Genomic DNA, 15,310 nt, shown 5'->3' with positions numbered 1-15,310 from the left:
TTTCTTTATTTTGTTTTCCGTCTAAGTGGGGCCTCTCCGCAGTAATAAAAGTAAAATAGACATTGGTCACACATCATAGCACCAAGATGCACTCTCAGAGAAAATGGTGGGTTTTTAGCACCATCAGAAGGCGGGGGATGGGTGTGGCTTACCTCTCTTTGCATCACCAGCTCTTTGGTGAACAGCATGGCCTCGTCGCTGAAAGGCTCCGCCGCCTGCATGCCCCCAGGAGTGTTCCTGGAACTACGTGGACACTCGATACCTGGGACACACACACACACACACACACACACACACACACACACACAACAAAACCGTCACTGGACTCAGAACGCTCACTGCGGAATTCAAGTTTTGGGACACATCAGGGCTTTTGATTTAACAACTCTCTGAGAAGCATGACATTAAATGCAGCCGCCTTCGCTCTAAGCTGACTTTGGACTATTTTTGGCGGGGTCGGTCGGAATGAGTAGGAGGTTATATGGTTTTAATGGTTAGGGAAAGATGACCTTAAGGGATTGGTCATGGACTACAATTTATACAGCTGAGAGGAAGTGTGCACCTACAAACTATTAAATAATCATGATGCAAGATCGTGTCCCTTAGTCTCATGATTCTTGAATTAACTCTTTCACTGCCACTGACGTTTAAAGACGTCAAGTAAAAACCTACGGAGCACTGCCAATGACGTCAAAAGACCAGTTTTTTTTTTTTTTTTGAAACGGGTCGGGGGAAGCCCTCCGCATCTCTGGTGAAAGTTTCAATTAGGTCTCGTGTGCCTAAGGACTATTTTTGGCCCCTAGAGGGCAGCGATGACTGTCTTTTGACAAGATCGGGTGGGCGTCAGTAGAGGCGGAGCTAGAGCGTCGAGCAGGAGATCAGAATGGAAAACAAAGGAAAAATGGCGACCGTTTGCGAGGAGTTCACGCCCGAGCCGTTTTATTTCAAAGACAAAAGCATCGACCAAAGCTAAAAGAGCACATTGATGACAACGATGATCATCATCGATGATGATGATGAGGGTGATGACTCCGTGGATGGAAAGATTTGACGCGGCAGTAGAAGACGTGGGGGGGGGGGAAGCTAGATGGCTGAGGAGGAAGTGGTGCCCGTTTGGAAAGCAGCTCTCTACACTTACAAGACGAAAGGGATCGACCAACGCTAAAAGAGCACTTTGATGACGACGATGATCATCATCGATGATGATGAAGGTGAATCCGAGCTTGACGGCGAAATTGAAACCTCTGACGCGGCGGCTATGACGGCGTGATAAACGCGGAGCACAATCGAGCACGCACAGGCGAACGTTCGATCGGACGACGGAGAGTGGAAATAAACGTATTTTGCAATCAAAAAACACTTTTTCATTGTTGGTGAAAGCGTTTTACAGAAGTAAAGCACTATTTAGGTGTTTGTGGCATCATTCATGGACAAAAAGAAGTGTACGATTCACTAGAGTGCATGAAATAACATTGTTTCACAAAAAGCCCTTTTTCTCCGTTTTTTGTTTCAAAACAGAGAATTTCGGTGAAAGTAACCATTTTCTATTGTTGATTAGTGAAGAACGGAATAAGGTAGAAACAAACTCTTTATTCTGATGAAAGATGAGAGTCCAATTTTTCATTTGGTAGTATGTGTGTTTCCATAGTCCAAACACAACATTTTCTGTGGACCTTGAAAGATCAGTCAAAATGCTTAAATCGGCTGGCACTGGCGACATCCCGTTTCTGAAAACGTCTGGCAGTGAAAGAGTTAATCATCGTAAACACTAACAAGCACTTTGCGTCGTAACCGAATATGCGGCATGACGATCTTGGTTTGACTTAAGTGACTTTTGTGTTCTTGCCACATTAGACTTGACAAAACGACAGTCGCTTAATAGAAAGGTTCTGCAAACGCTGGAGCGCCGTGTACAAGGACACAGTGGGAAGTGGCTTGTGTTCCTTTGGATGAGTGTCAAAATGAGTCACTTTATTGATCGGCAACAGGGTCTAAGTAGTGTCTTCTACCAAATTCTTTTCAATCCTTAAATTTGAGGCTCCTCATTGGCCCGGCTTGTGTATTTTCAACTTCACAAAACGCTGCCTGTTTGCGCGCCGGTATCATTGCGGGACTCCGCGACGATCGGCTGGGGCAGCAACTGGGGGCCCCAGTTGTGAAAGGTAGGCTTTCAAGATGCCGCCACGAAAGGCCGAAACTGTGATCATCTTCCGGTCTTTGCGATTTTCCAAGACTATTTTGATTTAAAAAAAAAAAAAAAAAAAACAACAATAACTTACACATGAGAAACAAGACTAAGAACACAATGCTCCACGGCTGCCTTTAAGTTGGATTTAGAAAAAGATAACTGGTCTGACGTCTTTTCAAACGATGATCCCAATATTGCATACAGTGCATTTCAGTCTACCATCATCTCTTTATACAATAAACATTGTCCATTAATAAAACAAGAAAGTATAAAGGTCTAAATAAGGCATGGATGACAAAGGGGATAGAGAATAAATGTAAAAAGAAAAACATCTTATACAAAAGATTTATTAAATTGAGAACTATGGAAGTACAAGACCTACAAAAGTGAACGATTGAATATTATACGAACATGTAAGAAAGATCATTACCATGCATTATTAGAGCAGAATAAAAGCAACACACAAGAAATATGGAAAATACTAAATCATGTAATTAACAATAGCTTTAACTTTTATAAAAAAAAAAAAGATTATCCAGAATATTTTATATAAGATAAAAAATTGTGTTATTTAAAAAATTGTCAGTGTTGGCAGAAATTTGCCAAAATAAATCCCTAAGCCAAGAAACAAACATGTAATAGATAAAAACAATAAAAATAATTAATCCACTATGTGGCTTAATGCTGTTAATGATACAGAAGTATTAAATGTTGTTAAAACATTAAAAATAAAAAATCTACTGACTGCTTCAACATTGATATGACATAAAGGTATAGTAAAAGGTATTATAGAATATGTTCGCAAACATTTCACATATATATGTAATCTGCCGTTTAAAGCCGGTATAGTTAAATCAAAAATGAAAATAGCAAAACTTATTCCTATTCATAAAAATGGAGAAAGACGCATTCACTAATTATAGACCAATATCACTACTGCCACATTTCTCAAAAATTCTAGAAAAATTATTTTCATATAGACTGGATAATTTTATTAAGAAACAAAAGCTTTTAAGTGAAAATCAATATAGGTTTAGAGAAAAACGGACCACATCAATGGTAGTCATGTAACTCATAGAAGCAATATCTACTAACATAGATGATAAAAAAAAAATACTATTGGGATTTTTAAAGATTAAAAAAGCATTTGATACCATAGATCATTCTATATTAATGAATAAATAAGAGATATATGGTGTAAGAGGTTTAGCATATAAATGGATGAAAAGTTATTTGGACAATAGATATCAGTACTTGCAGTTAAACAATACACAATCAAAACACTCAAACCTGGCACTCAAGATGAAGACAAGATCACTCATGGAGTTCCCCAAGGGTGTGTGCTAGGCACGAAACAATTTATATCGTACAAACTCAATTCCCAAAAAGTTGGGACACTATACAAATTGCACATAATTCGCAAGTGCCAAATTTCAATATTTTGTTCAGAAAAGTACATAGAGAACAGGTCAAAAGTTTAAACTGAGAAAAAGTGTCATTTTAAGGGAAAAATATGTTGATTGTAAATTTCATGATGCCAACAAATCTAGAAAAAGTTGGGACAGGTAGCAACAAGAGGCTAAGTCAATTGCACACAAAAAACAGCTGGAAGACCAGTTACCACTAATGAGGTCCATTGGCAATTTGATTGGAGAATAAAAAGAGCTCATCGGAGTGGCAGTGTCTCTCAGAAGCGAAAATGGGTAGAGAATCACCAATTCTACCAGTGTTGCGCAGAAAGATAGTGGAGAAATATCAGAAAGGTGTATACCAGCGAAGAATTGCAAAAACGTTGACGTAATCATCATCTACACTGCATAACATCATCCAAAGATTCAGAGAATCTGGAACAATCTCTGTGTGTAAGGGTCAAGGCCGAAAGATCATTCTGGATGCCCATGATCTTCGGCACTGCACCGCAATCAGGAATGCTTACTGTAAGGGAAATCACAGAAAGGGCTCAGCAATACTTTCAGAAAGCATTGTGGGTGAACACAATCCACCGTTGCCAGATGAAACTCTACAGTACAAAGAAGAAGCCATTTCTTAAGCAGACCAAGAAGCGCAGGCGTTTCTCTGGGCCAGGGGTTATTTAAAATGGAGTGTGGCAAAGTGGAAACCTGTTTTGTAGTCAGACAAATCACGATTCGAAGTTCTTTGTGGAAAACTGGGGCGCTATATCATTCTGACTAAAGAGGACAAGGACAACCGAAGTTGTTAAAAGCACTCAGTGTATAAGCTTGCATCAGTGATCGTATAGGGTTGCATGAGTGCATGTGGCATAGGCAGCTTGCACATCTGGAAAGGCATCGTCAATGCAAAAAGGTATATTAAGATTTGAGAACAACATATGCTCCCAATCCAGGCATCATCACTTTCAAATAAGATCTTGCATTTCTCAACATAATGCCAGACCACATGCAGCACCAAATTACAACATCATGGCTGCATAGGAAAAGGATCCGGGTATTGAAATGGCCAGCCTGCAGTCCACTTCTTTCCCTTATAGAGCATATTTGGCGCGTCATAAAGGGGAAGGTGCAACAAAGAAAGCCCAAGACAGTTGAACAGTTAATAGAGACACGTGTTAGACAAGAATGGGACAGCATTCCTATTTCTAAATTTGAGAAACATGTCTCCTCAATCCCCAGACGTTTGCAGACTGTTGTAAGAAGAGGGGATACCTCACAGTGGTGAAAATGGCCTTGTCCCAACTTTTTTTTAGATTTGTTGACACCATGGAATTTAAAATCAACATAGTTTTCCCTTAAAATTATACCTTTTCTCAGTTTAAACTTTTGACCTGTTCGCTATGTTCTATTCTGAATAAAATATTAAAATTATCTTTGGATGATGTTATGCAGTGTAGATGATTACTTCAACCTTTTTGCAATTTTTCGCTGGTAAACACCTTTCTGATATTTCTCCACTATCTTTCTGCGCAACACTGGAGGAATTGGTGATTCTCTACCCATCTTCGCTTCTGAGAGACACTGCCACTCCGAGAAGTTATTTTTATTCTCCAATCAAGTTGCCAATAGACCTCATTAGTGGTAACTGGTCTTCCAGCTGTTTTTTGTGTGCAATTGACTTAGCCTCTTGTTGCTACCTGTCCCAACTTTTTTTTTTGATTTTTTGGCACCATGAAATTTACAATCAACATATTTTCCCTCAAAATGATACATTTTCTCAGTTTAAATCTTTGACCTGTTATCTATGCTCTATTCTGAACAAAATAATGAAATTTGGCACTTCCACATAATTGCATTCAGTTTTTATTCACAATTTGTATAGTGTTTCAACTTTTTGGGAATTGGGTTTGTATATAAATGATATTTGTTGTGTCTAAAAAAATATATTCAAAAGTGTCTTATTTGCTGATGACACAACTCTCTACTGTTCAGGAGAAAACCTGAAGCAGCTTCTGACTACTGTGGAGAATGAATTGAACATATTAAGAAAACTGGTTTGACTTACAAAAATTATCATTAAACTTAAACAAAACCAAGTTTATAGTTTTTGGTACTATACAAATCACACATCAAGTCAAAATTATAGTGAACTTAATTGAAAGAGTGTATGAAAATAAATTTCATGGAGTAGTTCTTGATGATAAATTATGTTGGAAGTCACACATAGAAAAGTCAAAAATTATAGGGATACTCTCTAAAACAAAGGATATCCTGAATAAGTTCATTATTATTACTAGTGATGCACTGAATATTCGGCCACCAAAAATTTTCGGCTGAAAATGGCAAAAATATGAATTTCTGGCATTCGGCTGAAAAAAAATTCAAGCTGAAAGAATACGGCCGAAAGAGGATGACGCAAGCAACAGCATATTAATTTTTTTTAGAATACAACCGCTACAAACAAGTGTCTGTTTGAATTAAACACCAAACACGGGAGTTGAGTGTCCGCCTTTGCTGGCGTTTGTGAGTAACGGCAGCTTCATTGTACACACCGGAGAAGGAGAGGGTCGCTTGGTAAACTATGTCGAAAAAGAGAGCGCTGCAGAGAACTACACTACAGGTGAGCCACTCTTTCTCCTGCAGCGCTTTCCTTTGATGAGAGCCCCTCGAACGCTTCCACTTTTTCACTTGCATTCTGGTGGTCGTGCTAAATACTTTAGCTAATGTTAGCATTATTGCTATCAACAGTTTCAAAAGAGTAAACACTTAGCGCTATATCCGGGTGACTACAGAGCTGTACAGGAAACTGTGTATGACTTTGCAGTCCGTTCCCAAAGACAATTGGCTGATGCGAGGAAATTTATTTTATTTTGTAGGTGAATATGTGAATGTGCCAATTTTAAATGTGCCGCACCATGTCCCACTCCAAATAGCCTACAAATGCGTCATCCACACCGCACACATTTGTGCCCTCCACACCGCACGCATTTGTGCCTGCCGATGCAAAGTATTGTACATTGACTATAAAGTGCAATTGCACCGCCAGAAAATGCTCAGTTGCTCACCCCGCGTTAGGTTAGGTTTTTGGCCAAGCATTTCTCATTTTCGGTTTTCAGTTTCGGCCCCAAAAAATTTAAATTTCGGTGCATCCCCAATTATTACCATATCTGACTTATTGTGTGGAAATCTGGGGAAACGCATATAAAACAAATACCGATCTTGTTTTCAAACTGAAAAAAAGAGCCATAAGAATTGTTAATCGATCAAAATATGCAGAACCAACACATTCACTATTTATTAAATACAATGAAATTGTATGACTTAGTTGAGTTTAATGTATAAAGTTTACAACAATCTACTCTGCCACAGTACTCAGAAGCAATTTGAAATTAGAAAGAGTCCTCATGACATAAAGGGTACAAGTGTCAACAACAACAACAAAAAAATCTAAATTACAAATATTCAGCAAAGGTGTGTTTCTGTAAGGTGTTAATTTGTGGAATAATGTTGGTACTGACCTGAAAAGATGCAAGTCACTTGTTGAGTTAAAAAAAATGTTTAAAAGCTTAAGTTTAAGAAAATTACTTAAATCAGACTTGAGCTGACAAAACAGCAGAAATTGTGTCATTTCTTTCGATGTATCAGTATGAGTGTAATGAAAATTGTATATGAGAGTATGAGGATGAATTATTATGGTGTATGCCTAAGAATTACATGTACTTATGCTACTGGCAAATGTAACGTACATGTCAAAGTGCAGTTGTGTACACTAACAGGTTTTTACATTGTCTTTCATTGAAATATATGAACCTATTATTATTTTATCCATTGAAACTAGTGAAAACATAAAGGGTAGGACTAGACAAGTTTTCAACTTATTCTTACTTCCTTTTAAACATATTAACTGCAAAATTACTGATGTTTTTTTCTTTCTTTCTATTTGTTTCTCTTTTTTCACTTCAACTTATATTTTATACTTGTAATGTGTTTGTTTATATGTTTAATAAAACGAATCAATCGATCTCAAATAATCAGATCAATATTGCCATTAGTCCGTTCATCTGATTCAAACTATTTTGAGAAAGTGAAGCAAATGCTTGCCAGGCCCACTGTGTGCCACCGGTTATGTAATTAAGAGGACCGGGGGGCCACGGCAGGCAGCCAAAAAGCACTGGACTGCTGGTGGGTGATACGGTGCCTTGATAGTGTGTGCCAACTTTACTAGCTGGCTTTTTTTGTTAGTAGCATAATGGAAAATACTGCATTTTGCACCGAAGACCCATGTGAGTACAACTTGGGAGGCCGAGACCCAGAGATAAGATGGGGGTGACCGAATCGAGACTTTTTTTACCCCTCTAATAATCACGATCCCCCCCCCCAAAAGGCTTGTAATGTAAGCTCCTCCATACCGAGCACCGGTCGCCTTGGTGCCGGTGGTTACATAACTCCCACCTGTCACCAAGAACAACATCTGGCTCAGACTACAGCTGATTAATCTTATGTGACCCCCCCCAGAGAAACAAGAACAACACTGATCACAAGCGACACACACATACACACACTAGCAGCCGCCTTAAGCGTACATGTCAATCTACTATGCGACGCATCAATCATTAGATGTGGTCTGGGAGGACATTTGGAGTGGCTACTTAATTCCTTCAACCACTTCTACCGAACAATAACAACAATAAACACAGAGCACATATTGATTAGCCTCAATAAGCAGACACTTGACTGTGTGTATTCATTAATAATTCGCTGATGCGAAACTAACGTTACAGATTTATTATTTGTGATGCAGCTGACAGGACACAATCAGCTCGGCGAAGAGAAAACACAAAGCAGTGGAGGCGCGATGATAAAGGCCTTAAGAAATCTTTAACTTTCCATAATTAGGCTTCCTGCACACACTCGTGGATAAAGGAGGAAAAGCAAAATGTCCATTGAATTGAAGCATAAAATGTGGCAAAAACGGTTTAATGTCTTTACATCGTATTTAAAAGTCATTACTCAAAATTTTGTCAACTATTATAAAGTACTGTTTCTGTAATGTGGTACCACACGAATGCTATTTTTAGACCGCAAGGCCACGTGACTTCAGCAGCGTGTTTCTCCAAGTCCACTTGTGCGGACGTCCAGTTTAACACCAGGCAAGTGAAGCCTTTCACCTTCTTATGTAATAAACATTTTGTTGGGGGCCATGCATGCTCCTAAAGATGACAATCCCTTGCTGGCCACAAACGGTACCCAAGAGGTAAGCCATTTTCTTTATTTTGTTTGGCCGCGTTTGGCCCTACCCCGACTGCCGGAGGACAATAATGAATGACGAGGAAAAATGTTAAAATGGCTTTGCCACTGTTGTTCCGACCTGTCTTGCTTACCGCCTGATTATTATTATTTTTTAGCCTTTCATATAAATCGTGGTATGCTGTGACATGTATGAAAATGCATCTGTTAGGGCCTTTCCTGAATTAAGGAAACAGCCTTATAAGCAGGAAGGATAAAATAGTTAAAATAATTGAGGAATGGCAAGTGTGGTTGGTTGTGCCCAAGAATTTCCGAGTACAATTGTGATCGCTACACAGATAAAAAATAAAAATCAATACAAAATTATCCCCAACAACTGTCAAAGATGCAAGACAAGCAGATATGACAGACAGGGTATATGGTGGTAAAGGGTAGCTTGTTGAAACTGTAGAATGTCAGTGTCAGTTGTGTTGGACGATGTTTTGAGGGGAAGAAAAAAACACTTTACCTCTGGATCAGGTCGGCTCTTTTTTCCATCTTTTTCAGCCATCTACACTCAAACAATCTCTTCAATTGAACATTAGTATGTTCAACGTATATAGCAGTGAATTAGGCACCAGGGACATCATTCTTGGACAGAACTAGTAGGTTCAGCGCAGTAAACATCGCTAGTAGACTGTTAGTCTAGCATGATTGGCCCGCTGAGTTTGACCCCTCTTGCTAGCATCATGAAAATTAAGTGTGGTGACGTATATCATGCGGCACGCCATTGAAGAATTGGTTAAAAAAAAATATGTATATATTGTGTTGTACACATTACATTATAATTTTTCAGGGTGTCATTTCAATTAATTCCAATGGGGAAAGAGGATTTCAAAATATAAGATGTTTGAGTTAGGTGTCTCCATTTTTCAAGTTATGAACGTGTTTCAATTATGGAAGGAATCAGAGAACATGTCTCTTGGAGGAGGCAGTTGTTGAAAGACAACTGAAAACTGCTGCCCCTATTTTTCATGGTTTGACTGCTTCAAACCAAAATGGCAGACTGACTGCCTGTGACTTTTCAGCCTGGGTTCTTCAGATATTTTTTTTTTTTGCATTTTTTTCTACTCATAGACACGTTGACCAAATGTCATGTTGCTAAGTGAAAATAGCTTTGTGGGCTGGATTTTCAAAAAGTGATGCAAAAAAAATAAATACAAAAAATTTAAATAGCAATTTCAAGAGGCCTATGACCAGTTAACATCATTAAGCAGTCAAATACGTCTTAACACAGAAATCAAACAAAACAAGCGTTTCTTATTGCAGACTTTTTTGACTGGTGGTTTTCCATGCAGTGCACAAAAACAAAAGACAAATGCCTTTAAATTGCACGCTGTGCAATGATGTCCTGCTGATGCAGTAAATCCTGGCGTCACAACTGATGGCTGTCTTATCCTTTTTGACATACTGCTGTTCAACATACCTTTTAAAGCGCCCGCCCTTCACCTGCACCCTCCACCCACCCAAAAAAAAAAAAAAACTGTGTGAAAGTTTCAGGGAGCCTTCATACCTGACGTACTTCAGCACGTCAGTTTTACTTCTCTTTACTGCAACACACTTTGCTTTTATCTGCTGGTCTGTCCTCTCTGCTTCCGAGGTTCTTCACCTTTTTCTTTTCATCCACGTTTGAAATTGGCCCGTCCCCCTCTCCTGGACCTTCAAGACTTTCCGGAGCCTTTCAACGGGTAGTGGTTACGGAGAATAAAACAAGCAAAAGTGACTTGGAAGTTGCCTTCAATTCCAGCCTCTTCTCCCGACTTGAAAAGCAGTTCCATGTTTTGCGATAGGATACTTTTGCGGTGCCTCCGTGTGGGGGATGAATTTTTGCTGATAAATGAATATAAAGAAGTTGGAGGCTTTTAAGACAAGTCAACACTAATCAGTAATAGATCTCCGCGCCGCTACGACAGCCTCCCACGGCATTGTTAAAGAATCAACATTTGGCCATGACCGAATACAGGTGACAGGAACATGGCTAATGAAAAAATATGACTAATGCAGATCTGTTTTGACTGCAGTCTACTGTGAATATGTCGATATTACACAGAAACTTCAAAGTGATGACGAAGAGGGTGGTTCACATGGACAGCGCAGTGGTGTCAAGACACTAATTGGAATGAAAAAAGAAATAAACAGAAGAGAAACCAGGTCTATTTGTGGCACTCTGGGCTAATCTGCGCTAGCCTTTGCTTTGATATAAAATGCAAAGTGTGTGTGTGTATGCTTGCCTTTGTGTATTATGAGGACATTTCACCCGAATACACGCAGCGCTATGAGGACATTTTGAATTACGAGGACACAGCCCATGTCCTCATAATTCCTTCAATGCAGAAGTGCTTCTAGGGCTGTAGAAGGCTTAAATCCAAAGTTTTAGCCAATGTCCTAGTAAATCATAAATACGTGAATTTGTGTATTTTTGTGTATTTGATGACGCCCCCTGTAGGAAGGTCCTTGTAATGCACCACTTTGTAGACGCAGGGCCTTTTTTTTTTGCAGCCACCAATTCCTAAGTAAATAAATTAAATAATGAAATACCCTATGACATTTAATTATATATTTCATTATTTAATTATTTCAGTGGTTGTTTATTTGAAAATGTACAATGGTTAACAGCTGTTTATCACATCACTTTGAACAGCTGGAAGGAGAGAGAGAAACTGTCAGTGTCGTACATTGATTCATCATTTAACATCCCACCTTGCCTTTACAGTATAACATATTTCTGTACACCAGTGGCCAAATGTTTTGAGAATGACATTGATTTTCAAAAAATCTGCAGTGCTGACTTATTATTATTGTTTTTTTATGATGGCAATTTGCATGTACTCCAGAATGTTATAGTGATTAGATGAATTGCAAAGTCCCTATTTGCCATGAAAATTAAAGTAATTTCCTTTAGTGACCTTACAAACTTTAAGTGAAGAAGGCTTCAGGGCACCCAATAAAATCCAGCAAATGCCAGGACTATCTCCCAAAGTTGATTCAGCTGCGGAATAAGCACATCACCACCAGTGTAGAGCTTGCTCAGGAATGGCAGTAAGCAGGTATGAGTCCATCTACACCCATGGTGAGGGAGTAAGACTTTTGGAGGATGGCCTGGTGTGACCAGTGAAAAAGGGATTCCATAAATACAGAACAAAATAAGGAAAAAAGAGTTAACGTTATTTTCTCTGATTAACCCCCTTTCCAACTGTTTGGGGCATCCGGAAAAATGCTTGTCTGGAGAAGAAAAGGTGAGCGCTACCATCAGTCCTGCTTCATGCCAACAGTAAAGCATCATGTGACCATTCATTTGCAGGGTTGCTTCAAGCCAAGGAATTGGACTCGCTCACAATTTTGCCAAAAAAACACATGCATCCATTACTAAAGTATAGTACCAAAACATCCTCGGACAGCAACTGTGTGACAGCAGCAAGGTTATTTTATTTACTGAAGCAAAAAAACATTTTCATTAATGAAAAAAAAAAAAAACTTTTTAAAAAACTGAAACTGAAATCACATTTTACGATTACAAAATGATCTATAATTCTAGCAATAATATCCTTTGTTTTCGTCTGTGGTAATTCATTTAGTATATGAGCCTTTGGGGTTAATTTTAAAAGTTATCTTTTTTTTTATTGACACTGTAAATCATAGAACAATAGCCACTCTTATCAACAAAGTTCATAATCCAACGACTGAAGCAATTTGTTGATTTAAATGTGATTTATTATATTGCCCGGAGTACGGAAGTGACGTCATCTAGCAGCTCCAATAGAGAACTGCCACCGGCTCTAATTACTTCACGAGACGTGATGGCGTGTAGCTGTGCTAATGAGGTAGGTTTGAAGCTCAAAATTTTCCTCCAGAAACTTGTTTCTTTTAATGTTGGTCGCTTGTGTACATTGCTCCCTCTTGCAATTTCGTGAAAATGAATTATAATGCAAGTCCAGTGTAAGTGCAGCTAAGCTTACGTTAGCATACCTAACCATCTGTTGATTATGATGGATGCAGCTAATTATTTAGAATTGCTACGCTTTTGTTGGCGACAGTTAGCACAGCAGAGCTAACCGTCTGTTGAGTAAGATAAATGCTAATTGAAATTTTTAAGAGGAAAGCAATAACAGGCTGGTTTGATAGGCTGGTTTGTGATGTGAAAATATACAATGGTTTAGTATTCCCAGTACAGTATAAATGAAGTATTGATAAATTGCTGCATTTGTGTTTACTTAAATTTGTTCTTTCAATAGAAATATTTCAGTAAAGTCTGTTAGTGTTCATTACATTTAATTTATGCAAATATTTAGCAGAGCTGTGCTATCCACTGTATTGTATTTCCGTTGGCACATTTACTGCACACTGCACAGGCTATTATGGTACACTGAAAGTGAACTTCAAAACATCTGCACCAAGTTACCTATCAAACTGATTGAAACTCATTTTTTCTATAGCTTTAGATCATTATCTTCAGTGAGATATGTCAGTCATGAGGCCACGGAGGACAAAAGTTAAACCTAAAGAAGAGGTAGCATACTTTTCATCCTTAGGTAAAGACAAGGACGGCTTCACCATAAAATTCATTAATTCATTCAAAGGTGAGTATTGTAAAAGATTCTTTAGTATGAGCCTAGTTTTCATTATTGTTATAATGAAATATTTCTGTTGTATCCTTTTTTCTTTGTAAGGTCGAGGAGTGTTCAGTCCCTGCTCCTTTCAGAAGGGAGACTTTCCTATTGAATATTGAGGAGTTATAAGCAAACAGGAACGTGAAAACAGGCTGAGAGTGCATCATGATGCCCGGAAGGTTATCATGTTTGAATTTTGCTACAATGGAAAAACACTATGGTATGTTTATATGGTGTGTTGTCACACTTAATTTTGTTTTTTTTTTTTGGGGGGGGGGGGTATCGTGCAAGGTTTGACAAAACATAAAAGATTAATTATATATTATATAATATTATACAATAAAACTTTGAACCACTGAGCCAATAGAAACACCCGACGGTAAAAATACTGGCCAACTCAAAAGCAAAAGCACATTCTTTTTTCAATATATATTTTTTTGTTTTTATTAAATTTTTTACAATATTGTGACTTATTTTTTATTTTATTTTTACAGTTATCGTGAGTATCGCTAACCACACAATATCATGTTATTTACCATATCGTGATTTCTTATCATGACATTTGGATATTGTGTCATGCATGTGACATATTAGAATTACTGGTCGCACATTCATGATTTCATGAAATTACATTATAGCAGTCTAGTCTTAGTAAGAATTTAATTGTATTGGTATTTTTCTATTTATCTGCCCCAGGTTTCCATTGAAGCACAACCTGATGAAGACACAGCTATCACAGACTGCGCCAAAGTTGACCAGGTGACTAGATTTCTTTTTGAATGTTGTTGAAATCAGTTTTCAGAAGCAAGACATTAGTGGAGGGTGGAGATACTAGGGCTGCACAACATGTGGAAAATATCTTGGAGCACGAATGGCTCATGCAATATGTGTATTGCAAAGACGTGCAACAAATAAATATTGGATTGATTGGATACTTTAGTCTGAGGCTAAGCGATATGGCCAAAAAAGAAAATAAAAAGTATTTTAAACCAACCATCCAGCATTCTGCCACCACTTGCAAAATTACAACTCACAATAACATCTGGATGTAACAGAACATAATAACAGCTTTTAATAATCCAGAAGACAAAATACATTTCACGATTTAGCAAATTTTCAACGATTCAATTTCAATTTAATTTATTCAATTAATTTGATTTGTTGCCAGGCCCTACTTGAGTCTGACTTTGACCAATCAGAGACTACCTAAATTGTGCATCGCCATACGAGAACCGTATCAAGGGGCATTACTAACAAAAAATAACTTAATTGGATAAGATTAGATCACAATGAGCATGCTTATTTTTCCGCATTAACGTGTATTTTTTTTCATTGGATTATAAAAATATATAGCTATAGATAGATAGATCTTTTTTTTTAGGTCCATGTTCAATGTCGAAATAATCTCCATTACTGTATAAAACACCCATGTCGCATGTTTTGCCAATACTGTGCAGCCCTCACAGATACATAGTCCTCACAATGTTGTAGTTGTGAATAACTGACACTATGAGGACAGTGTATTCATACACTGTGAGTGTAAAATAAGTTTTCAGGGCTTGGAGTTACAGATACAGTCCTCACAATTCATACTCTGGTCAGGTATGGATTCTCTGAGGACTGTGTATTTTCTATTAATTGTTCCATTGTGAAAAATAGACGCCACCAATTTACACAAACCTGTAGTGCAGAAGGATTAATTTATTTATTTTTGTAATGGCAAATAAAATGAGTTTGCATTCACATTACTTTAACTCTTTGACTGCCAGACGTTTTCAGAAACGGGATGTCGCCAGTGCCAGCCGATTTAAGCATTT

At 38.0% G+C, this 15,310-nt stretch overlaps 1 protein-coding gene across 2 annotated transcripts in view; it reads right to left on the bottom strand.

The window, feature by feature from the left end:
- snd1 (staphylococcal nuclease and tudor domain containing 1) overlaps window positions 1-15,310 on the bottom strand; it is a 203,500-nt gene that overhangs the window by 103,955 nt on the left and 84,235 nt on the right. For both annotated transcript variants that reach the window (XM_077544072.1, XM_077544071.1), the window contains exon 16: window positions 153-262. In XM_077544072.1, the coding sequence (XP_077400198.1) occupies window positions 153-262 (110 nt within the window). The remainder of the gene's footprint in view (window positions 1-152; window positions 263-15,310) is intronic.

This window comes from Vanacampus margaritifer, chromosome 15, assembly GCF_051991255.1.
Source record: "Vanacampus margaritifer isolate UIUO_Vmar chromosome 15, RoL_Vmar_1.0, whole genome shotgun sequence".
NCBI lineage: Eukaryota > Metazoa > Chordata > Actinopteri > Syngnathiformes > Syngnathidae > Vanacampus > Vanacampus margaritifer.
Note: the sequence above shows the minus strand (reverse complement) of the source record. Positions and strands in the feature narration are given on the sequence as shown.